General features: G+C 38.9%; 1 protein-coding gene across 1 annotated transcript in view; it reads left to right on the top strand.

Annotated features, from left to right (window-relative positions):
• Positions 1 to 23870, top strand: part of OSMR (oncostatin M receptor) — an 86339-nt gene that overhangs the window by 54391 nt on the left and 8078 nt on the right. Inside the window, 10 exon segments of the mRNA XM_078153212.1 lie at positions 569 to 710; positions 4131 to 4207; positions 8662 to 8719; positions 8722 to 8883; positions 14503 to 14688; positions 16646 to 16750; positions 18209 to 18388; positions 20067 to 20234; positions 21634 to 21715; positions 22009 to 22081. Of these exon segments, the coding sequence (XP_078009338.1) occupies positions 569 to 710; positions 4131 to 4207; positions 8662 to 8719; positions 8722 to 8883; positions 14503 to 14688; positions 16646 to 16750; positions 18209 to 18388; positions 20067 to 20234; positions 21634 to 21715; positions 22009 to 22081 (1233 nt within the window).

Genomic DNA, 23870 nt, shown 5'->3' with positions numbered 1-23870 from the left:
CTGTTGAAAGTTATTTAGACTTTTCTTCTTGACCTCTGGTATCAAAGGATATATGGTGTGGCAGGATCTCCGCTGAAAAGCATCTGCAATTAATTTCTCATTGTTGAGAGATTTCAGTCTCAATCAGGATAGGTCTGACCAGAGTTGTAACTGGGAACTTTTATGTCAGGGTCACGGATCAGAAAATGCCCATGGGGCAAAGGGAATAAAAGGCACCTTATTTCTTTGCAGGTGAGGAGGGCAAGACATTGATCTATACAGGGAAGACTGAGATTTTGGGACACTGATAGGAAGGCACTTTGGGGGATGGTGAGGGCAAGGTGAGGGGGAAACTCACCCCAGGATGACATCTGGCAGTTTTCTATTTTTAATAGTTATAATTGCTAACCGGGTGTTAAGTTCTATAGCTTCAATGATACCAAAGGACCAAAAGTGCTGTCAAGATACTCTAAATTCCATATCCTAGGACAAGACCCCAGTTATCCTACCTTAGCCATGGCTCTGGACCTAGCTTTAGCTTTAGGAAAATGCATATTCACATAAGCTCTGTTTTTCTTTAATTCACCAGTACAACACTTCCAACTTTGAATTCACTTTAAGTGGATTGCAACCTTATACAGCATATTCAGTTCAAGTACGCTGCTGCACAGCCTACCACTTTTGGAAATGGAGTGAATGGAACAGCAAAAACTTCACCACAAAGGAAGGTGGTAAGTTTGATCCATTAGCATGCAACTCCAAGACATTTGTTGCTTGAGACTTGCCTGCAAGCTCATGGTACTACCTAAAACTTAAATAATGAGAGGAAATCATTAGGGTGTTGTGGTGTAATTGACATATTTCTAAAGACATTTCCTATATCAAACATGTAATTTTTTAAAATGAGGGGAAGAGTGGAGGGTGGAACCCCCCTCCCCCAGTGAGGAAATACCTTCAATCAATTCAGATCTATAGCTACTCTGCCATTTCCTGTTGCAGAGAGCTGCCTGGGGCTGTGAGAAGCTGAATGACACTCTGGATCACCTCCAGCTCATTTTACAAATGAGGAAACCGAGGCCAACAGGGTGAAGTGACTTACCCAGGGTCACACAGCTAGTGAGCATCTGAGGCTGAATTTGAACTCAGAAAGATGAGTCTTCTTGACTCCAGGCCCACCACTTTATCCACTGTGCTGCCGAGCTACCCCATATTAAGTGCCTACTATATAGCATATATGATGCTAGGGATGCAAATAATAAAAATAAAACAGCCTCTGCCTATAAGAAACTTACTTTTTTTTAAATTAATTTTTAGCTTTCAGCTTACATTCTAATAGAGAAAGACAACAGAGAGGTGGTGACCAGGGAGGATGGTTATGCTCTGCTATGTCACCCACAGGGCTAGTATGCAGAGTTGGAAAGCAATTGATTGGCATGGATTTTCTAGGAACAGTAATACGCATGTGATGACTGTTCCCAGAGCTAGAAAGAGGAAAGTGGCAAGAATCCCTCACCAAAGGAGCAGCACAGTGGTGGCTGTAGGTGAGACTAGGTAGGGGGAATGAAGGCTTCCTAACCAGCACTTAAACTCTGATCTACTTCCTTCTCTGCTACATCATGCTTGACTCTGAGTGTAAGTTGTAGCTAAAGATGGATTCGCTCCCAGGGATTTTAACGAACACCAGTGGCTTTTCTTTTCTTTCTTGCCCTTGATTGGATCCTTAAGGCTTCTTTGGTTGCTTCTGTTGCTTTCAGCATTTTTGGAACCAGCATTCATTTATTTGTTGGGTATATAAAAGGAATAATAGAAGCTGAAAAATAGGAACCCATTAGCAGTTCCCTGTGGTACCGCTTTAGGTTGTGAATGTTCAGAATCTCTCCTGTTACTATCAAAGCCTTGATACCAACCCCAGTGACAGCTAGATAACTTTCCCCAGGATGATGACTAATAAATGAAACATTTCCTCAGCAGTGACCATATCCCACCCAAACAATCACAGAATCAAAGATCTTAGAGCTTGCTTTGGTCCAGCCTCTCAGGTAAGGTAGTGTATCTCCATTTCATCAGATGTGGCTCAGACAAAAATAATTAGTGATGTACTTAAGATCATGTACTACAGTCTGTGCCCTAAAGGGGAAGCAAGTCCTGGGTATCCTTCCTCCTAGTGCAATGTATTAGAAAAATTGTAAGAAGAAAGGAGAGTTAGTGATTTTTTTTCAAATTGGTAGATCTCTTGATTTTCTGTCACAGATCATTTTAATAAAAGATTATTGAGCCATTTACAAAGTACTAAACAAAGCAAAGAACTTACAATTGGATTTTTTTCCTCACCCGTGGAATTTTTTTTAAAATCTCAACTAGACATAGATTTCATTTTTGTTTTCTAGGTACTTTACAGATGCATGCTTTGAGGTTTATGACTTCCAAAAATGAAACTCAAAGTGCAGGTTTTGTTTGGAGCTAAAAGAATTGATTTCTCATGCTTACATAGTCAGCCACAGATGGAGTAGTTTTGTTTTTTTTAATACCAGTTTAATTGGGAAGATTATGAAATTTGGACAGGGATGCAGATAACAAGACTAGGAGGCTTTTCAGCTCTGACCCCTCTTGGCTTCCAATTAAGCATCTGTACAGTATCTTTGAGGCCAATATGCACCTCTTCTACTTCTAGAAATCAAGCAAGGGAACAATGGTGGCCTGCCACACTTGGGGATTCTGGCATCATGGGAAGTTATCTGGCTTACTTTCTGTAGATTATCCAACCCTATTCAACAAATTCAATTTCATTCACTAAACATTAAGAACCTACTGTGATTAAGGCATTGTGTGGGGTTCTAGGAATACAAAGGCAAAAACAAAGCAGCACCTACCTATAATTATGAGTTTACATCCTTTCTTCTAAAGAAAAAAAAAACTTTATTGATGTCTTTTGTTATTACCCCATTACCATTTCCAGATATACACACCCTCTCATTCTGTTACTCCCCCCCCAACCCAATTGAATCTTTTCTCATAAGAAAAAAAACCCCAATACATTGTATTTGACAATATATGCAACATTCTGCCCTCCTATCTTCCCATCTTTTTGAGGAGAGGGAAGTGTTTCATTACCTATTCTCCAGGACCATTATTGGTTTTCCATTCACTCAAGAGTTCATCTGTTTCTGGAGATTTTTTTCATTTTTATTTTTGTAGTCATTGTTTATATTCTTCTCCCATTTCTTCTTATTTCACTCTCTGTTAGTTGATACAAATCTTCCCCTTTTTCTCTGAATTCCATACATTGGTCAATTCTTACTACACCTTAATATGTCATTATATTCATTTTCTCTACTTTCTTTAGACGTTGCCTAGGTGATGGGCAACTAGCTTGCTTCTAATTCTTTGTTATGACAAAAAGTACTGATAAGCATTTTTATCTATATTGGAACTTCACATCTTTGACAGAAATTTATACCCTTAAGAAGCACAAATTCTTAAGATTAATTCCAGTCTTCATTTAAGTTGTAAAACCTAATATCTAAGATGGACCTTAGAGGTCATTTAGTCCAAGCTCCTGATTTTATAATTGAAAAAACTGCTCTGCTCCATTCCCTTGACTCTTGAAAACCATGTTATCAGTTGAGAAAGAGGGCAGTAGTACTGGAATTTCAAAAGTGTTAATAGCCTATTGATAGTGACCTTTTCCTCTGAGACCAGAGTAAAAGAGGAGATTCGGGGATGATACAGAGTTGATTTGGAAGGTAAAGTTGGGGAGAAGAGGGAAGTCAAAATGGATTGCTTTGATTTTCTCACCGAAGTATTTGGTGAAGTTCATTGCTAAGACATGAGGAAGGGAACAGGATAAGTAGCTTGAGGAGAGAAAAGATTTGGAATAGATGCTAATGGTACTGAGGTAGTTATTCAGGGAAGTGTGCAGCAGGCAAAAATCAGTTGAGATTTTATAGCAGAAATTTTAATGGATCCAGTGAGAATGTTGTTGGGTTTGTTTTTTCCACCTTCCTCCTTCAGCGTTCAGTGGCACACATAGATGAGCAGAGAAATTGGATGGTAGGAGATTGGACAAAATTTCCTTTTCTGAACTAGAAATAGCCTGAATGTCTTGTTATGAGTACCCAGTATGATCTGAAAGCTTCTTTGGTTCATTTCAGCTCCTTCAGGGGCTCTCAGTATCTGGAGAATTGTGGAACCAGTTTCAGGAGGATATAATGTGAAAATATTCTGGAAGGTAAGTTGCCTTGGACTCAGGTTTCCAAATGCTTTCTGGACAGCTCCCCCTGGATGTTCCATCGGTACTCTAAGGTTAACATATATGAAACGTAATTCATCATTTTTTCTCTAGAACCAGTCCCTTTTCTTGACTTTCTTATTTACTATCAAAAACATCTCTGTTTTTCCCAGTGCTTGTAACTCCAGTGACATCTTTGACTCTCTGCCCACTTCACCTCCACCCCTGCAATATTCAATCACTTGCCAAGTTGTGTTTCCTCATTATCTCTCAGATCTGTTCTCTTCTTACCATTTTCACTACCAGTACCCCAGACACTCTCTTAATATGCATAGACTGCTGCAATAGCCTCTTAGAAGTTCTCTCATCCTAGTTATTTCCCTCCTTTAGGCCACCCTTGGTTAATCTTCCAGATGCATAGTTTTGATCATTTCATTCTCCCAACTCATTGTGGTACAGGGGGAAAAGGGTAGAATTTGGAGTCAGATGTCCTAGGTTCAAATCTCATCTCTTCTCCTTACCACCTTTGTGATCTTGTGCAAATTACTTCTCCTTTCTGGACCTTAGTGGTCCATTGGACCAGGTGACCTCTAACATCTCTTCTGCCTCTAAATCTATGACCCTATGAATAATATGTCCTTGCTAAGGACAACAAAATGGGATTTTAAAAGGTAAATTGGAGGTAAGAAGATCAAAGAAGGGCTACCCTTCTTGTTCAGATTAAGTGAGATGATAACAGATAGTGAAAAAAAGAGAACTGCTCGATAATGATTTTATTTTTCCTTTGCCAAGGAGGATGAAACCAGAAAGCACAGATAAGTGAGGAGGTAGGAGGACATAACTAAACTGCCTTCAATGAGTTTAAATCACTAAGTCCATATAAACTACATACCAGAATTCTAAAAGAACTGATGGATATGGTAGCTGAACTGCAATTGGTAATCTTTGAAAAGTCATGTAAGGGAAGAGATACAAGAATGGAAAAGGTGTTGTTGTTTTCAAAAAAGAGGAGAAAGTGGCACTTTCACATTATGGGCTAGTGAACTTGGTTTTAATTTCTGGCAAAACTAAATCATTGAAGTTTGTGAGCATTTAGAAAGGTAAACAGCAATCACTAAGAGCCAGAATATCTTTTTTTCCCCTTTCCATATACATGTTTAATGACATAAAAGAACAAGTCCACAGCAGAGAAGAATAATGATTAATTATCAGTAAGGATCTTATAAAGGACTCTAGAGTAAAGGAGGACCTTTAATCCTTTGCTTTAAGTAAGATATATTGCTCTGATTGAAAACAGGGATGACTATGAATGAGTGAATATGTATTCAAATTGTTGTGAGTGTGCTTGAATTTACAAGAAAAATCAAAACAACTAAGTAAGTTCCTGAAATGGCACATATAAGCCAGACAGCTATAAGTCAGGGTCTTATTCAAACTCATTCATGATTATCCTTTATGATAGAAGGGATATACCTCATGAATTTTCTAGTTATTTACCACTATAAGCAATCTGGAATAGAGAAATTCAGTCCAAGATTATCTATCTATCTAATCTAATCTAACTAAATACCAATCTTTATTTTTTTTAATATTTTATTTTTTCCTCATTAGCATGTTAAAACAATTTTCAACCTTTTTTTTTAATTTTGAGCTCCAAATTCTATCCCTCCCTTCCTCCCTCACCTCCTTTCCTGATCTTTCCTCTTCCTGGCAGACTTTCCAATACTTGAAGGCAGCCACCATGTCTCTTTACCACCACTTCTTTTCCCACTCCACCCCAGCTCTCTACCAAGCCCTTTCTCTCTAGGTGAAAGACCCCAAGTTTCCAATCGGTTCTACATGGTCCTGGGTTCTAGTAACCATTCAGGAGCGCTCTCTTCTGGAAGTGTTCCAGCTTGTCAATGTCCTTCTGAAAAGGAGGCTTTCAGAAGTGAGACTATTATTTATTTTATTTTGTACACACAACAACTGCTAGAAACCTGTGAGAGAAACCAAGCCAGGGGACATGGAAGGTACAACACAAGAAGCTCATACACACAGCAGAAGGAAGGTCTCCCGCAGCCCAATCCCTAGCCATAGAAGGAGACAGGGCCTGACCAATAACCTAGCAGCCTGAGTCCAGCTCAGAGTCATGGCAACTAACCTAGCAGCATCTAGGAAGCCTGCTCCCAGTGACTTGACAACATCTGACAACAGCAAGGGGTAGAGCCAACTAAGGGTTTAGACTATGAAATGAAGAGAAGATCAAGGGGCCAAGACCACATATGTAAGTTGAGCCACCAGAAAACTTATCCCAAACCCAGGAGGGCAGAGGACAGGGCCCCATTTTAGCTACCCCATCCAGAATCTAGCAAGGCCTGTTCTACAGTATCCAAGACCACAGCGGAGAGCAGCATCTGACCCAAGCGTAAAGACTTAATCTGGAAACCAAGCCTGGGGAAATGAGTAAGCAAAAGAACTCAATGAAGAAATGCTATGGATTTAGAGAAGACAAAGAGCTAGAAAAAAAAGAGTAATTCCACGATCAGGTGATGGCCTCATGTTGTCCCAAGTCTCTATTCCTTGCTCCTCCCTTGCCTTTACCATACACAGGCATACTTCATTGGATTGTGCTGCAGTTTATTACATTTCACAGATATTGCAAGGCTTTTACAAATTGGAGGTTTGTGGCAACCCTACATTAAGCAAATCTATTGGCACCATTTTTCCAACAGCATGTGCTCACATCATGTCTTTGTGTCACATTTTTGTAATTCTCACAATATTTCAAACTTTTTCATGATTATTACAACTGTTAGGATGATCTGTGATCAGTGATCTTTAATGTTACTACTGTAATTGTTTTGGAGCATCACAAATTTTACCCATTTAAGACAGTGGACTTAATTGATTAATGTTGTGGGTATTCTGACTGCTTCACCTACTGGCTATTCCCTCATCTCTCTCCCTCTCCTCGGGCCTTCCTATTCCCTGCGACACAACAGTATTGATATTAGGCCAATTAATAACTCTACAATGGCTCCTAAGTGTTCAAGTGAAAGGAAGAGTCAATTGATGTGGCAAATTTCATTGTTGCCTTATTTTAAGAAATTGCCATAGCCACCCCAAAGCAAGATCCTCCACCAGCAAAAAAAATAACTACTCCCTGAAGGGTCAGATGATGGTTAACAGTTTTTATCAATAAAGTATTTTTAAATTAAGCTATGTACATAATACTACTGCCTACTTAATAGACTGGAATATAGTGTAAAACTAATTTTTATATGCACTTGGAAATCAAAAAAAATATTTAATTTGCTTTATTGCAGTGGTCTGAAACCAAACCTGCATTATCTCCCAGGTATGCCTGTAGATTAGAAAGGTGAGAAGCAGAAATCATATTATCTTAAGAGTTGAAAGAGACCCCAGAATCATCTCATCCAACCTCCCATCCAACTAGGGAATCTTATCTACTACATCTTTAACATAAATGGTTATTCAGTTTCTGCTCAAATATCTTGCAAGGTAGCCCACATCTTTGTTGGACAGCTATCATTATTTTTTTTTATTCTTTACTGAGCAGAGATTATCCCAGACTGAATCTATTCCCTTGTCTTCAAAAGTTTGAAAACAAGCAAGGGATCTTTTCTATGTGCTAAGAATCTCTGGTTAATTCAAAACTCTCCCTCATATAACATTGTCTCCAGAATTCTGACTATCCTGGCTACCCCTCTATCTGGTTGAACTCTGGTCATAAAATCATAGACCTTTTGAACTGCAAAGGACATCAGAGGCCAACTAATCCATCCCCTCATTTTACAGACTAAGAAACTGAGGCCTACAAAAAAGTGGAAATGACTTTCCAGGATCATAGTGTGTGAAGGCAAAAACCCAGCTCTTCTGATTCCAAGTCCAATGCTCTTACACCTTCTTCTTCCCAGTATTCCTGTTTTTCACTTGGCTGCCAGTTCTCAGATCAGAATAAGTGACTTACGACATAGTTTAGAAAACTATGCTCTGAATACACACAATGACTACAGCAATGTAAACAGAAAGAACAAAATTAAACATTGTGAATTTATAGTGACAGAGCTTGGCCATGGAAAAGAAGTGGGAGAATGTATCTCCCTTCATTGCAGAGGTGGAGAACAATGGATGTGGAATATTGCACTGCATGTACTGCCAGACTCAGTTAATATGTTGGTTAGTTTTGCTGTACTGATTTTCCCCCCTATTAAAAAAAATCTTTATTAGGTGTGGCTTGCTGGGTGGATGGGGGAGGATACTTTCAGAAATGAATGCGACGTAAAAACAGAAGTATCAATGAAAATCATAAATACATAAACATATTTGTATGTATGTGTATGTGATTTGGAAATATTTGAAATCTGTAGGGAGAAAAAAAAAATTTTTTTAGATGGTATGGCCTGTATAGTGAAGATCATTTTGAAATGATTCTCAATATTTCTTTTCAGCCACTACCAACATTTCAAGCTAATGGAAAAATTCTAAATTATAGCATAGCTATGGAAACACTGGTAAAGTGCCTAAGGTGGACATCTTCTTTTCTGATTCAGCCAGTAATAGCACTGAAAAAATTATTGACCAACAGGCCTATCAGATCAGTGTTGTAGCCATCAATAGTGTTGGATCTTCTAACCCTTCAGTCATTGTGGTCTCTGGAAATACTGAAAACAGTGAGTATATATCCTTTTTTAAAAAATCTCACAGAAAGTTATGATGATATTATCTATAGCCGCCTTTAATTTTTACATAAAATGTTCTCTCAAATTGAAGAAATTTATTGTTAATTGTTTCTCTAACAACAACAATAAAGTTGTTAGTTGCTTCTTAGGGGGAATTAGCAGGTTCAATTTTAATTCTGTTCGGGAACATTTGTGCATATATTTACAGAGTACTTTGTAAGACACTAAAATGGAATAGCACAAAGTCTTTGCCCTCAAAGAACTTTTGCTTCAGTAAGGGGTTGAGATACATATATAAGAAATATATGTAGCCCCTCTCATGCTTACTTCCAGCCCTCCTCCACCCCTATCACTGACTATCTCTATAGCTCTTTTCCCCTCAACCTTCCTCAAGCATGCAGATCAAGGTTGGGTGGGAGAGATGAGACTATAAATCACTACCCTCAGGATCCTTGTGGGTAACTATACCTATAGACACTATTGCTTGAGCCCCCAGTGGTATATTTCCCGTTTTAAAAAAAAATAGTCATAAATACTCATTAACCTTTATCAGAAACATTTACTGAAAATGCAAAGACATAATATTTCTATAACCTGGTACCCATAAACCTCAATCACATTCTTCTATGAATGCACTTGGTGTCCTTGGGGAGAGTGGGCATACATTAAAAGCACTGGAGTAGGAAAGCACACGTGTAGGAAATAAGACAGGGTAATGTAAAACTATGGAATTGTAGACTTCAGTATCTACTGTATATCTTGAGAACTGTCCACAAAAGTTCCTCAAGGGGTGTGGCTTCTGTGTGAACGGGACCTAAATCTCACTTCTCAGGCAGACAAATTGATCTGGGCTATTTCTCCGATATTCTATATCCGAGCTGTTCTTTAATAGTAGCTGTAGTCTGCAACTTCCAGCTTCTAGCTTAGCTGAGGTCTTCTGCTGAAGTAGTGTTACTCTTATAAGGAAAGGCAATGACCCATACCTAAGACTGGCAAAATCCTCTGCAGTTCTATGCCTTTGGCAGAATACTTTTCTTCTCAGCAACACCAGGTGGAAAAGAAGAGAAGTATATTATTTGCTTCACTTCTCAGCAGCAGATGACAATAGAGATAGATAGATTAAGCATTTATTAGGTGTTTACTATGTTCCAGGCACTGTGCCTTAGCACAGCCTACAAATACAAGCAAAAAAAAAAAAGACAGTCTTTGCTTTCAAGGAATTTATATCATAATGAAGAAAAACAATACATAAAAGGGATCTGGGAGTGGGAGGGGACACATACAAGGGAAGGGTAGAGAGATCCAAAGGGTCAGTAGTGAACATGAAGGAGAAGCAAGCATGGCTGGCCTAGATGCTCCCTGAAATGATCCTGGGCAAGAAAGAACTCATCAGTCAGAGGAGGGGTTCACAAGGGAAGAGGCCTCACCAGGATGCGAAGGTTGTAGGTTTAGAGAAAAGTCCAGAGGGTCAGGAGTACAGCAGGGAGGAGAGTGAACACGGATGGCCTGAACACACCTGAAAGAGAGCTTTAGCCTTACTTCAGCCAACCAAAATCTACCTGGTATCAAGTGACAGGGCAGAGATAGTTACAGCATCTCTTTGACACAGTTGTGAAGTTGTTTTTTGTTTTGTTTTTTAGCTTTCTATGTCCCTAGTTCATCAGCTCAGGCTTCTGATGTCCAAGACCTCACCACATCTTATGGTGAATAGCCAAATTTTCATTTTTTTATTTTGTCCTTGGGGCCAAGCACAACAAATCTGATTCTTCAAATTTTCTAACTACTTTTCTCACATGATTTGACAAAGCTCTAGTGCTCTTCAGACCAACACACAGAATCAGAGACTATCTTTCCTTTGTCATTACATTACTCTTGAACAGGGGACAGCCTTTCATTGCTGCATGTCAGTCATGTGAAGTGGGTCACGTCCTACCTGAGTGTTAGAAGTCATTCAAACTGGACAGGACATAAGAGAATGGAAGTGGAAGAACCAAGAACATCCTGAAGGATGGAAAGCCTAGCTGGTCCTGGAGGAGACAAATGTTCCATGACAAGGAGTGGCCTCCTTTTGAGAGAGGGTTGAGATGCACAATTCATACATACTGTTGTATCTTAAAGGAGACGCTTGGATGGGAAGGGGTAACAGACTAATTGCCAGAGAGTGGCAATTAATAGTCTTACCCATTCGTAAGAGGAAGCGTGGTACAGCGGAAAGAGGATTGGTTCTCAAGTCAGAAGTTCTATTCAAATCTGACTTCTGATGCTTACTACTCTGTAGTAAGGACAAGTCACTTGACCTCCCAGGCCTCGGTTTGTTTATCTGTAATGTACATACTCCCCCACTTCCTACCCACATTTGTGGATTAGTTCTCCAGAAGGTGGCTGACTACTACGTCCCTTCACAATTCTAGGGGTTTCTGGTACTATTGATCTCAAGCCACCATTCTGTCTGCTTCCCTCCCCCCTAATATTGATTAACCAGTTGATATTAATGACTTAAGTGAGAAAGACATAGAAGGCCTGAAGTTACAAAAAAAATCTCCCTATCCAGGGGCATGTTCTTGGTCCTTGGAAAGAATGGGCTCAAATTTAAGACACAGTGGTACTGAGGCCCACATGGAGAGGACACAGACAGAGATATACTTTGCAACTCCTGTCCACAGGAGTTCTTGTGCAGTCCCCAGCAAATTTGCTTCTGGGGGTAGTGTTGCTGCCACTCCCTTGTTCAGCTGGGCTAGCTCTTTGCAGGATGCATTGTCTTAATTTGCTGCTGGGCTCGGTCAAGCAGGTCACTTCTCAGAACTGCCTCCTCGCTAGCTCCAACTATTGCTGACTCGAGTGGTCTCAGGCTCCTGACTCTGGTTGCTGAGGGTGGCTTATGGCTCTTCCAACCTTTCAAAGTTCAGAAGGTTACCTGGGCTGTTCCATCTCCAGATACTCATTCACCTATGTTCAAGAAAGAATAAACACGAAAGAGATAAAAGAGACAAAGGCACCATGCATTCAGGGACACTTTCTGGTACCTGAGTGGAAACTAGGGCAACTTGTCCCTTCAGCCACCTGGTGGCTTATAAGCGATCTTCCTCACTTACAAGCCACCAGGGAAGGGATAAGTGCAGAAAAGGGGCCCAAGGAGGGTTATATTGATTCTCTTCTATGGAAAATTAATTCTGGCTTTGTCCTCAGTCCTTCTAGCTCTGGAAGAAAGCCAATTATAGAAATTATCATCATCATCTAACACCAATCCTTCAGTCATTCATAGTCAGAAGGAGACCCACTAAGCCTTCACATTTTGGGTTAGCAACAGTAAGAAATACTACATGTGCTCAAATGACCCAGCCCCTCAGTGCCTAGTTGTCCATCACATTACCACTAAGGGGCTGGACTGGATGGCTTCTGAGGTCCCTTGAAGTTTTAAAGCAATTAAACCCAGCCTCAGATACCTACTAGCTGTGTGATCTTAGCAAGTCATTTAATTGCTACTTGCCTCAGTTTTCTCAACTATAAAATGGAGATAGCTAATTCCCAGGAGTTAGTTAGAGTTAGGAGCACCGAACTCATCCCAGGGTTGTTGTGAGAGTGAAAAGAGATAACATTTGTAAAGCACTTGGTACAGTGCCTGGTAAATAGTAGGTATTATATAAATGCTAGCTCTCTATCTGTGTACATATATAATCTTCGTATATAGACATATATCTCCATATATAGATATATGTTGCAACAGTCTCTAATTCACATTATTACCCATATATTAATCCATGAGATGGCACATAGATATCTGATGCCACAAATATCAATTATGCCCCTCTTTCTAGTCATCTTTTGTGAATTACCAGATATATCTATTGCTAGTCTTCTTTCCATGTCATATCCACTCCTTTCTTACCTGGCTTGATCATCACACCTTTTTTGCACATCACTCCCTCCCCTTTCAGTATGAAGTCCCTCCCAATCAGATCAGCAAATCTCTCAGGCAGACATGTTCTCGGCCCCAAAGGCTATCTTCTTGTATTTTGAACCATGGTCCAGAAGGCCACATCCTATCCTCCACTGCATGCTGAGATGACACTGAGAGTTTATGGATTTAGGGCCAGATCTAGGTCCTTCTTGTCCAACCCCTTTTACAGATGAGGCCAGAGAGGTCAAGTGATCCTTCTGTTAGTCAGTATTTAGTAAGCACCTACTGTGTGCCAGACATTATGCTAGGAAGTACTGGAGATACACGAAGTCCTTGTCCTCAGGGAACTCATGACCCAATGGGGGAGACAATAACAGGCAAATGAATATGTACAAACAAGCTATATATGTGAATAAATAGGAAATGATTAAGAGAAGAAAGCCACGAGAGCTAAGAGGAGTTGAGGAAGGCTTCCTAGAAGATGGGATTTTAGTTGGGACTTCAAAGAAGCCAGGGAAGCCAATAGGTAGAGATAAAGATCGTTTCCCAAAATCATTATCATCAACATCATCATTATCATCATTTATATAGCAATTTAAAGTCTGTAAAATACTTTACAAAGGTCTCATTTTACTTCTACCATAACCCTGGGAGATAAGTGCCATTATTATCCGCATTTTACAGATGAGGAAACTGAGGCCAAGAAGTTATATGACTTTCCCAGGGTCATAAAAGCTAATAAGTATTTAAGGCTCCATTTGAACTTCCTGATTCCAGGTTCACAGCTGTATCTGCCATGACCTTTCTCACATTCCTCACATAGACAGTAAGGAGAGAGCTGAGATTCAAACTCAGATCCTTTGATTCCAAATCCAATACCCTTTTCACTGCATCTTCCAAGTCAGCAGTTCATTTCCTAAACTCTTCTCTCTTCTAAACTCCATCTGCAAGTTGTAGAAGTGATAAGGGATATCTGAAGGCCTCCTACGACTCTCCATGAGTAAGCTCTGTGATGAGAGAAAGAAGCACCCAAAAGTTATGGAGCTCATTTATAAGCCTCTTGATACCCCTGCCCACCATACATCAGATACACCTCTCCTTCCTTAAATGTTCCTAGAGACTGTTAGGCAAAACTGCCTTACCTCTCTGGGCCTCGGTGCCTTGTCTCCTTCCCTCTTTTCTATCCACATAACATTTTACCTTGTTTTTGTGCTAGAATTTGTTGTTGTCACTATTCAGTCTTGTCCGACTCTTCAAGACCCCATTTGGGGTTTTCTTTGCAAAGATACCGCAGTGGTTTGCCATTTCCTTCTCTAGCTCGCAGATGAGGAAATTGAAGCAAACAGGGTTAAGTGATTTGCCCAAGGTCACACAGCTAGTAAGTGTCTGAGGCCAGATTTGAACTCAGGAAGATGAATCTTCCTGACTTTAAGCCTAGCACTCTATCCACTGTACTACCCAGCTGCCCCCCCCTTTTTTTTACCTTATATCATGCTTATTCATGTACATGACATGTATATTTTCTTACCCCTACTATATTTATAAGCTTGAAGGCAAAGACTGTTGTCATTTTCCATCTTTGTATCCCTAGTACCTGGCTCAGTTGCCTTGCACATAGTAAGCACTGAATGTTCGTCAATTTGAATATTTGTACTTGGATTTGAAATTATACTTTAAAAGTTCATTTAAATTGAGGCAATATTTCCTTCAAGGCAAACAAAACATAAAAGAAGATAGAGTTAATGGCACAGGGGATGGAATATATCTGTGTTGGCAACCTGACTCAGAAGAAACCGAAAGCTACGTTGTGGATTGGTGTAACTATCCCCGGGATGCAATCTGTGATTTCCAATGGCAGAAATTCAGTTCCAATATCACCACTGCAATCATCAGATCTGGTAAGGGCAACCTTCTCCATGTTAATTAATGTCTGCCTAGAGCAAGTACATTCCCTTGCTAAGTCTGCCCACATTCTAAGCCCATTAGACTAGAACTTCTGAGCTGCCTGTCAGACACCTTGGTTTGGCTTTCAACCACTCAGGTAAAGTGCATGGTGAGTGTTTGATGTTCATAATATCTTATTTTAGGGGAAATGCATGTACTATCACTTCTCTGAAAGTTGACTTCTCATAGGGAACTCCTGGACTGAATCTTGGGCTTTGTTTTCCCAGAGCCCTATGAGGATGATTCTGAGATTCTGCAGGTAGAACATAGTATATGTGCATACTATTTAAAATGTACTTAATTCTTTTGTAATGAGGTGATGTCCATCTATATGGTGTTGCTGCTGTCCTCCTTTAGACAGAACATCTTGAGTTGCCTCCTTGGAATGGGAATCATATTAGGCTGTAAATTCCTCAAGTCAATATGACCTGTTTAATATATATATATACAGGTATCTGTAGTTTGATTCCAGTAGATGTGATGTTGAAAAATTGTGCTATATCAATTCTAAATTCCTTTCTTCCTTCTTTTTCTTTTTTTCTTTCTTTTCTTCCTTCCCTCCCTCTTTCCTTCCCTCCCTCCCTCTCTCCCTCCCTCCCTTCCTTCTTTCCTTCCTGTAATGAAATATCAATGCAGGTAGCTATAATGCACAGTATTACCTCGTAAGTGCATTAAAGTTACAAGAACAAAATGCTATGTGAGGGGGCAGCTAGGTGGCACAGTGGATAGAGCACCAGCCCTGGATTCAGGAGGGCCTGAGTTCAAATACGACCTCAGACATATCACTTACTAGCTGTGTGACCCTAGGCAAGTCACTTTACCCCATTGCCTAGCCAAAAAAAAAATGCAATGTGAGGTTGAGGGAACGGGGTGGCTACCAACTGAAGGATCAGGGAGGAATTCTTGGACTGAGCTTTGAAGGATGGATCAGAATTTAGTAGGAAGAAGGGATAAAAATCCGGGCCAGGGGTGGGGAACCTCCAGCTTCAAGGCCATGTGGCCCTTAGGTCCTCAAGTGTGGCCCTTTGAACCCAAACTTCACCAAACAAATCCCCTTAATAAAAGGATTTGTTCTGTGAAACTTGGACTCAGTCAAAGAGCTGCACCTGAGGACCTAGAGGGCCACATGGCCTCAAGGCTGCAGGTTCCCCACCCCTGGTCCAGGCAATGGGAACAGCCCAAGCAAAGGCAGAATCAGGGGAAAAAAAATTAATTAGGGAGGGATTATTTGCTTTATAAAATAATTCAATATAGGATTGACTTAAACAGAAAGTTATTTTAGTGCATTTTAACTATGACTCAACTTCAAAAAGAATCTCATTACACAATGTTTTAGGAACATTTATTGTTTAAAGCAAGATAGCTTATGTAACATTTACTTGTTATGAGTGCTTTGCACTTACTTGAGATTGATTTCACATTCTCATACCTTTTCAATTCCAGCTCCATGAACACGGCATCTTGAAACTGAGTTTGTTCTAAAGGCTAGTAGGACGGATGAAAAAAAATTATTTTATGCCCTCAGGGGGTGGGAAGGGATGTGTGTGTGTGTGTGGGGAGAAATCTGTGCCCAGTGATAGGCAGCCAGATGTAAAAAGGCTTGGTACCTGAGTAAGATGCCCATCTGGTCCAGGAGAAGGTGTGAAGGAAAGCTTAGTAACTTGGAAACAGTGCTAGTTTTGGGGGGGTTTTTTGTTTGTTTGTTTTTTTGTAATGAGGAATTAGGAGTTTATCTGGAGAAAGGACACTGGAAGATGTGGACCACAAAGTATGGAGACAGAATGCTTTACCAAAACTAGGCTAAAATACCTTAAACTAAAGGAAAATAACATAGATAAATATCTCTATTCATTTTTCAGTAATAACGAAAATGCTACGGCTATCATTAAAAATCTCCCTCTGCATCCACAGCTGCTTTTCAGTCTGGAGTGAGATATAACTTTAGAATTTACAGATTGTCTACAAAGCATGAAGCTTATTTACTAGCGAAGAAAACAGGATATACTAAGGAATTGGGTAAGTTAGAAACATTTACTGGTTCTTGTGTGACTAACATGTTCAGAATGGATCTCCTGGAAGTGAAAGATTTCAACCTCTCAACCCTCCTTGTCTCATTTCCCCAGCCTCCCAGCCAGATTATTTTTTTAAGATGTTGTCAGTGTATACTGGTAAGATCCTGACTGTCCTGGGTCCATACTTTATAGCTGGGCATCTCAGCAGTATTAACTGGCTAACATTAATTTCACAGGGCAGCTAGGTGGCATAGTGAAGAGTGAGCCCTGGGCTGGAATCAGGAAGACCTGAGTTCAAAACCAGCCTCAGACACTTACTAGCTGTGTGATCCTGGACAAGTCACCCCCCAAAAAAACCCTCTTCTTGCCTCAGTTTCCTTATCTGTAAACTGGGGATAATAGGATAGCATCTATGGGCCTCTAGGTGGTACAGTCGATAAAGCACCAGGCCTGGAGTCAGGAAGACCTGAGCTCAAATACAGCCTCAGACGCTTACTAGCCATCTGACCCTGGGTCACTTCACCCTGTTCACCTCAGTTTCCTCATCTGTAAAATGGGCTGGAGAAGGAAATGGCAAACCACTCCCCAGTATCTTTACCAAGAAAACCCCAAATGGGCTCATGAAGAGTAGGACATGATAGTACAACAATCAGACCAAGGCATCCTCCAGACAGAAAAGGCCCTGGCCCTTTCCACATCCATTGCCTAACTTCCTACTGCTATTACCTAGAAGATCTTTTCCCTTTGACTTTTTCTTCAATTTTTCCTTCACTGGACATCCTGTATCAGCCATATCATATTCACAAAACAATGTGATATAGTAGGGAAAACACTAGACTTGACCTCACTAACTTCCTCTGTGACCTAGGGCAGTCACTTCATTATGCTGGACCTCAGTTTCTCTATCTGTAAAATGAAGAGGTTAGACTAGATGATCTCTAAGGAGCCTCTTCTAGCTCTAAATCCTGTTTCTAAGTCCACTGATGATTCCTCTACTCTACAGCCACCGCTCATTTAGTTTGGCATAGGTACACACACACACACACACACACACACACACACACACACACACACACACACACAAGACGCTTCAAGGTCTTCTAGTTATCTATAGAAACATTGTGGCATAGTGGATAGAATTCTGAAATATATGCATCAGCAAGACTTAGGTTCAAATCCAGACTCAGATACTTATTAGCTGCAAGACTGTGGCCAAATCATGTCACTTCTCTCGGCCTCTTATTTCTTCATCTGTAAAGGCAGGATAAATAGCAGCAGCTTCACAAGAAAGAATGTACATATAGCGTTTAACAACCTTAAAAGCATTATTTAAACATTACCTATTTTAATTCATTTTGTTTAAAATTCCATTAAGTTTGTTCATGTAAGATGAGTGAAATGAAAGTATTTAAAAAATCTAAAAAGGAAGAAACTTTTTCCCCCCACCAACTTCTTTTCCTAGCACTTGATTGCAAACCAGAGGTGACTGTTGACAATTTGGCTTCTACTTCGTTGACCTTGACTTGGAAGGATAATTGCACTGATGAGCCGCAGTATGGCTTCTTTAAAGGGTACCATATTTATAAGAAACCTGAAGTGGAAGAGTCCTGTGACTCAGAAACAGAAAAGCAAGTTTTTTCAGGTAACATTTACTGGGACATGGAAAAGCTATCACCTCATTTTTAAAAATATGAAAAATATTTGCCAATTTAGAATGTGTCTTGATAGTGCCTCAGGTGAAGTTTGTCTTTGTACCATCTGTTAGAAAATAACTTAGTAATGGTCAAAGTTCTTAAGGATATCAAAGTTGCTTGTCTTTACAATGTTTGTATAGTATAAGTTGTTGCCCCAGTTCTGCTCACTTCATTCTGTATCAGTTTGTACAAGTCTTTCCACATTTCTCTGAAACCATCTCTTCTCACCATTTCTTACATGCAATAATATTCCAGTACCATACTTGGTTCAGCTGTAATCCAGTTGAGGGGCACTAAGTTTCCACTTCTTTGCCACTAGCTGCTCTAACCATGATTTCAGAGACCTTGATGAAAAAGATCAAGATATAGAATGAAACATCAGTTTTTGGATACGGGAATTTTTTTTGCTTAACTATGCATATTTGTTACAAAGTTTTTTTTCTTATTTTAATGGGGGGGAGAAAATGAATGCTTGTTAATTGAAAAAATACAAAGAATAAAAAAAATAAACTGCTAAGCAAACTACAGTGTAAACAAAATTGCATTGGGAGTGTTTAATTCATTAGAAAACGACTAGTTTCTGCTTTTAGAACCACTTGTACATTACCTTCACATGCACATAAATAGTGTACTAATTGTAAATGAACCTCATCTACTCACTAAAGCAGATCAAAGCAGGAATGGTGCTGGCCTTATAAATGGGGAAGTAAAGAGGGAAAGTATACAAATCCCTGGCATTGCCTTGTATGGAAACATCCAGAATCTTGTAATAAATGCATATGTCTGAAGCTAATACCACTTTAGTTCTTCAGTCTCCATCCTATCCCCAGAATCACACTGGGCACCAGCCTAGCCCTAGGGGTTTTTAAGCTCATCCTTTTTCCTGGGGATAATAATAGCACCTAACAGGGAAAGTTGTCAGGAAGATCAAATGAGATATTTGTAAAAAGTACTTAACAGAGTGGGGCAGCTAGGTAATACAGTGGATAGAGTACTGGGCCTGGAGTCAGGAAGACTCAAATTCAGACACTTACTAGCTGTGTGATTCTGGGTAAGTCACTTAATACTCTTTGTTCAGCTGTAACTCACCTTCCTCTGTAAAATAAGCTGGAGAAGGAAGTGGTAAGTACTCTGGCAGTATCTCTACCAAGAAAACTCCAAGTGGGGTCATGAAGAATCAGACATGACTGAAAAATGACTGAACAACAACAAAACTTAACACAGTGCTGGTCACGTAGTAGGCACCATGTAAATATTTATTCCCTTCCCTTCCCCTCTATATGCAAAATTTCTGAGTCTTCCAGATGCTTCTGTGTGTGTGTGTGTGTGTGTGTGTGTGTGAGACCCCTTGCCTGAAATGATAAAAATCTGACCTGGGATGGGGAGCTAGAGGGGAAAGATGGAAGACGTGCTTTTAGGAAAAGGCTAAGGGAAATACAGATTTTGAAAATGAAAAAATTTTGAGACATTTGTGATATCATTAGCTGCCCAGTCCACTCAAGTCATGATAAACAATGTACAAGTTAACTTTTATCACCTATGCTTTTTTACAAAATATTTCTTTTTGACATCTTCTGTTTTCTCCTATGCTTTTAATGAACTGACAATTTTCTTTTCTTTTTCTAGATAATATGGTAGTCTGTATGTACACAGTTTCAGATACAAAACAAAAGACTTTCAATGTGAAAAAACTGCAGCCAAATACAACATATAGCTTTGAAGTCAAAGCATACACGGGTGGTGGAGACAGCCTTGGTGGCATTATAAAGGTCACAACAGGAACCCATGAAAACAGTGAGTTAGAAAAATCAAAACCTCAGTAAAGAAGGGACTCAGTCCCTCCTCCAAGTACTTGGTATGGATTTCTCTTTTGCCTCCATCAGTTTTTTCCCTTGAATCATATTTGTTTGTGGATGTGCTGTTCCTCCTCCTTATTCAGCATAATTTCCTCCCTCGTTCTTCTTCTCCTCCCCTTCCTCTACCTTCTCTTCTCCTTCCACCTCTTCCTTTTTCTAATATAAACTCCTTTGGGGCAAAAACTATTTCATAGGTTTTGTAATCTTGTTTTTGTATCCCTAAAATCTTGAACTGGGTTAGGAACTTAATTGTTCATTGAACTTAATTTCCATTTAACATTCAACTATTCATTCAGCAAACATTTTTAGACACTTTGTACAAGTCAATGGGAATATAAAGATGAAAAATTATACAATCCTCACCCTTAAAGAATTATAATCTAGAGGGGGGACCCAGCATGTATGCAAATATAATTCGAGGTACAGTGTGTAAGGGAGGTCAAAATGGCTCGAGAGATAGAAGAAAAGCAGATCACAGAAAGCTTCACAGAGGAGGTGGTGTGTGCACTGGGCCTTGAAAGAAAAGAAGGATTTCAAAGATATGATTGTATGGACAGAGAGGGTGGTGTGGAGAAGAGATGTGGTATGTGGAGGGAGAATCTCTTTCATGGTATGGAAGAGGGGGATAGAAGTGGGGGATAGATTATGCAGAGAGAATTGAGAGAGTGTAAAACAAGTACAGACATGCATTTAAAAAATCTTCACGTGTTGTGTTGCTAATGACATTAAAAAAAACATCTCTCTAGAGTCTGGCAAATTGAATCAGAAAATGGGTAGAGAAAAGGGATATCATTGGCCTCCATCAGATATCTGTCCACCAGTCTGATAACTGGGTGAAAGGGTATGAACAGCCCACTAACTTTTCTAGAATAATTCCAAATCATTTTCTAGAACAAATGGACCAAACTGCAGTTTTACTAAGTGTGTTGATGTGCTAATCTTTCTTTATTCTTTCCAGCACTATTATCATCTTTTCAAATTTAAGGGGCTATTTAACTTGCATTTCTCTTATCATTAGCAATTTGGAACAGTTTTTTAAAATATAGTTGTCAAAGGTGTATACACACACACACATAGATATACATATATGTATATATAGTATCATTCATATCCTTTGGCCCCTTATCTGTTGGATAAGGTGTTAACTTTTTTTTTTAATAATGTGTAAAGAACATCAATACTGATAAAGGAAATATTGGAAAGGAAAAAATTAAATTTCTGTCATGGGTAAAAGCTGAGGTTTAGTAAACTATTTTCCACATGTACGTTTATTTTTAATATTGAGCTTATGGCAGAAGCAAAAGTTATTCATTTAAAAATTATTCTTCTTTCTTCAGCCAATTTAATGATGACTATAATATTTCCAATGGCCTTCTTTTCTCTGCTGCTCATCATCGGGTTGAACTTGAAAATTCAGTGGTAAGTGTTAAAAAGCTTTCCTATCAGGTGAGACAGAGGTATGCCTTATTAAAACTAGAAAAAGTCAGTTGGAATTCAACTGAAAATCACTGAAATTTTCTAAGAGGAAAAAAAAACAGAAGAGGAAGAAGAGAGAGAAGCTATAGACCAAACTATTCAATTAAGTTTTTTAGTACTATTTTTAGTGTGTGTGTGAATGAAGAGAAAAAGGCAACTTTTTTTGTTTAAAATTATTTCACATAGAAATGTTTTGATATATTGATCATTTAATACTACTTCTGTTGTTGTCCTAGGGTGAAGGAGAAGTGCTTCCCTGATATTCCAGACCCTTATAAGAGCAGTGTCCTGTCACTGATGAAATTCAAGGTGAGAAACAATGAAAAAGTACTATATAATGAATGTGGAGGAAGGGGGCCTAGCAATACCAGATCTCAAACTATACTGTAAAACAGTAATCATCAAAACAATTTGATACAGGTCAAGAAACAGAGAGGGGGTCGGTGGAACAGTTTAGGTACCCAGTGTACAGAAGCAAATGAGCACAACAGCCTAGTGTTTGATAAAACCAAAAGTTAGCTTTTGGGGTTAAGACCTTATTATTTAACAAAAAATTGTTGGGAAAACTGGGAAGTAGATTGGCAGAAACTACTTATGGATCAACATCTCATACTGTATACCAAGATAAGCTCTAAACGGGGATGTGATTTAGACATAATGGGTGATATCATAGACAATTTAGGGAACAAGGAAATTAACTATCAGACCTATCTGTGGATAGCAGGAAGAATTCTGACAAATAAAATCTAGAAAGGATCAAAGAAGGTAAAATGGGTAATTTTAATTACATAAAATTTAAAAGGTTTTGCACAAACAAAACCAATGCAACCAAAATAAGAAAAGAAATTGGTAAAAGGGAAGAAAATTGTAGCAGGTTTTTCTGATAAAGGTTTCATTTCTAAGATTTGTAGGTAACTGATTCAAATTTATGAGAATGAGATCCATTCCCCAACTGATAAGTGGTCAAAGAATACAAATTGGCAGTTTTCAGAGGAAGAAATGAAAGCTATTAATAACCACACTTTCAAAATGCTCTAAATCACAAATAATTAGAGAAATACAAATTAAAACAACTCTGAGGTCCTACCTCACACTCATCAGATTGGCAGAGTTGACAAAAAAAAAAGAGGAAAATGACACATAAAGGGGGTATGGGAAAACAAGTACATTAATGCACTAGTGGTGGAACTGTGGAGCTGTTCAGTCACTATGGAAAGCAAATTTGTAACTATGGCCCAAAAGGTATTAAACTGTGCATACACTTTGACCCAGCAATATTAGTATTAATACCCAGCATTAATAGTATTAATTATTAATAATTATTATTTATTGTTAATAGTAATATATACTCCAAAGAGATAAAAATAAGAGTAAACAAGCCCTATATGTACCAAAATATTTATAACAGCTCTTTTTGTGGTGGCAAAAATTTGGAAACCAAGGTGATCACCCATTAGTTGGGGAATGGCTGAACAAATGGTGTTAGATAAATGTAATGGACTAGTATTGTGCTATAATAAATGATGAAGTAAATGGTTTCAGAGAAACCTGGGAAGACTTTTATGAATTGATACATAATGAAGTAAGGAGAACCAGGAGAAAAAATTATTCAGGTAAACAGAAACAATATGATAAAGACAACTTTGAAAAACTTAATTGCTCTGATCAACTCAATGACTAACAGCCATTTCAGAGGACTTAATGATGAAACACACTACCCATCTCCTGAGAGAGAGGTGATGATTCAGAGTGCAAATACGTGTATGTGTAGACACACATTTCCACTCTGATATATATTTTATACACACATGCATACATGTATGCATATGCATGTATGTGTGTGTATATATACAGACATATATATTTATATTTGACATGACCAATGCAAGAATTTGTTTTACTTTACTACTATGTTTATAACAGGGTTTTTTGTTTTGTTTTGTTTACTTTCTCAAGGGACAGAGAGGGAGAAGGCAGATTTTCATTGATTGAAAAAAAGTTAATTTAAAAAATATTGCATAGGTTATATAAGATCATAGATAAAGCATCTTTTTTTTTTGAGGCAATTGGGGCTAAGTGACTTGCCCAGAGTCACACA

Source organism: Phascolarctos cinereus, unplaced genomic scaffold (assembly GCF_003287225.1).
Source record: "Phascolarctos cinereus isolate Bilbo 61053 unplaced genomic scaffold, phaCin_HiC Scaffold_4;HRSCAF=312, whole genome shotgun sequence".
Lineage (NCBI taxonomy): Eukaryota > Metazoa > Chordata > Mammalia > Diprotodontia > Phascolarctidae > Phascolarctos > Phascolarctos cinereus.
Note: the sequence above shows the minus strand (reverse complement) of the source record. Positions and strands in the feature narration are given on the sequence as shown.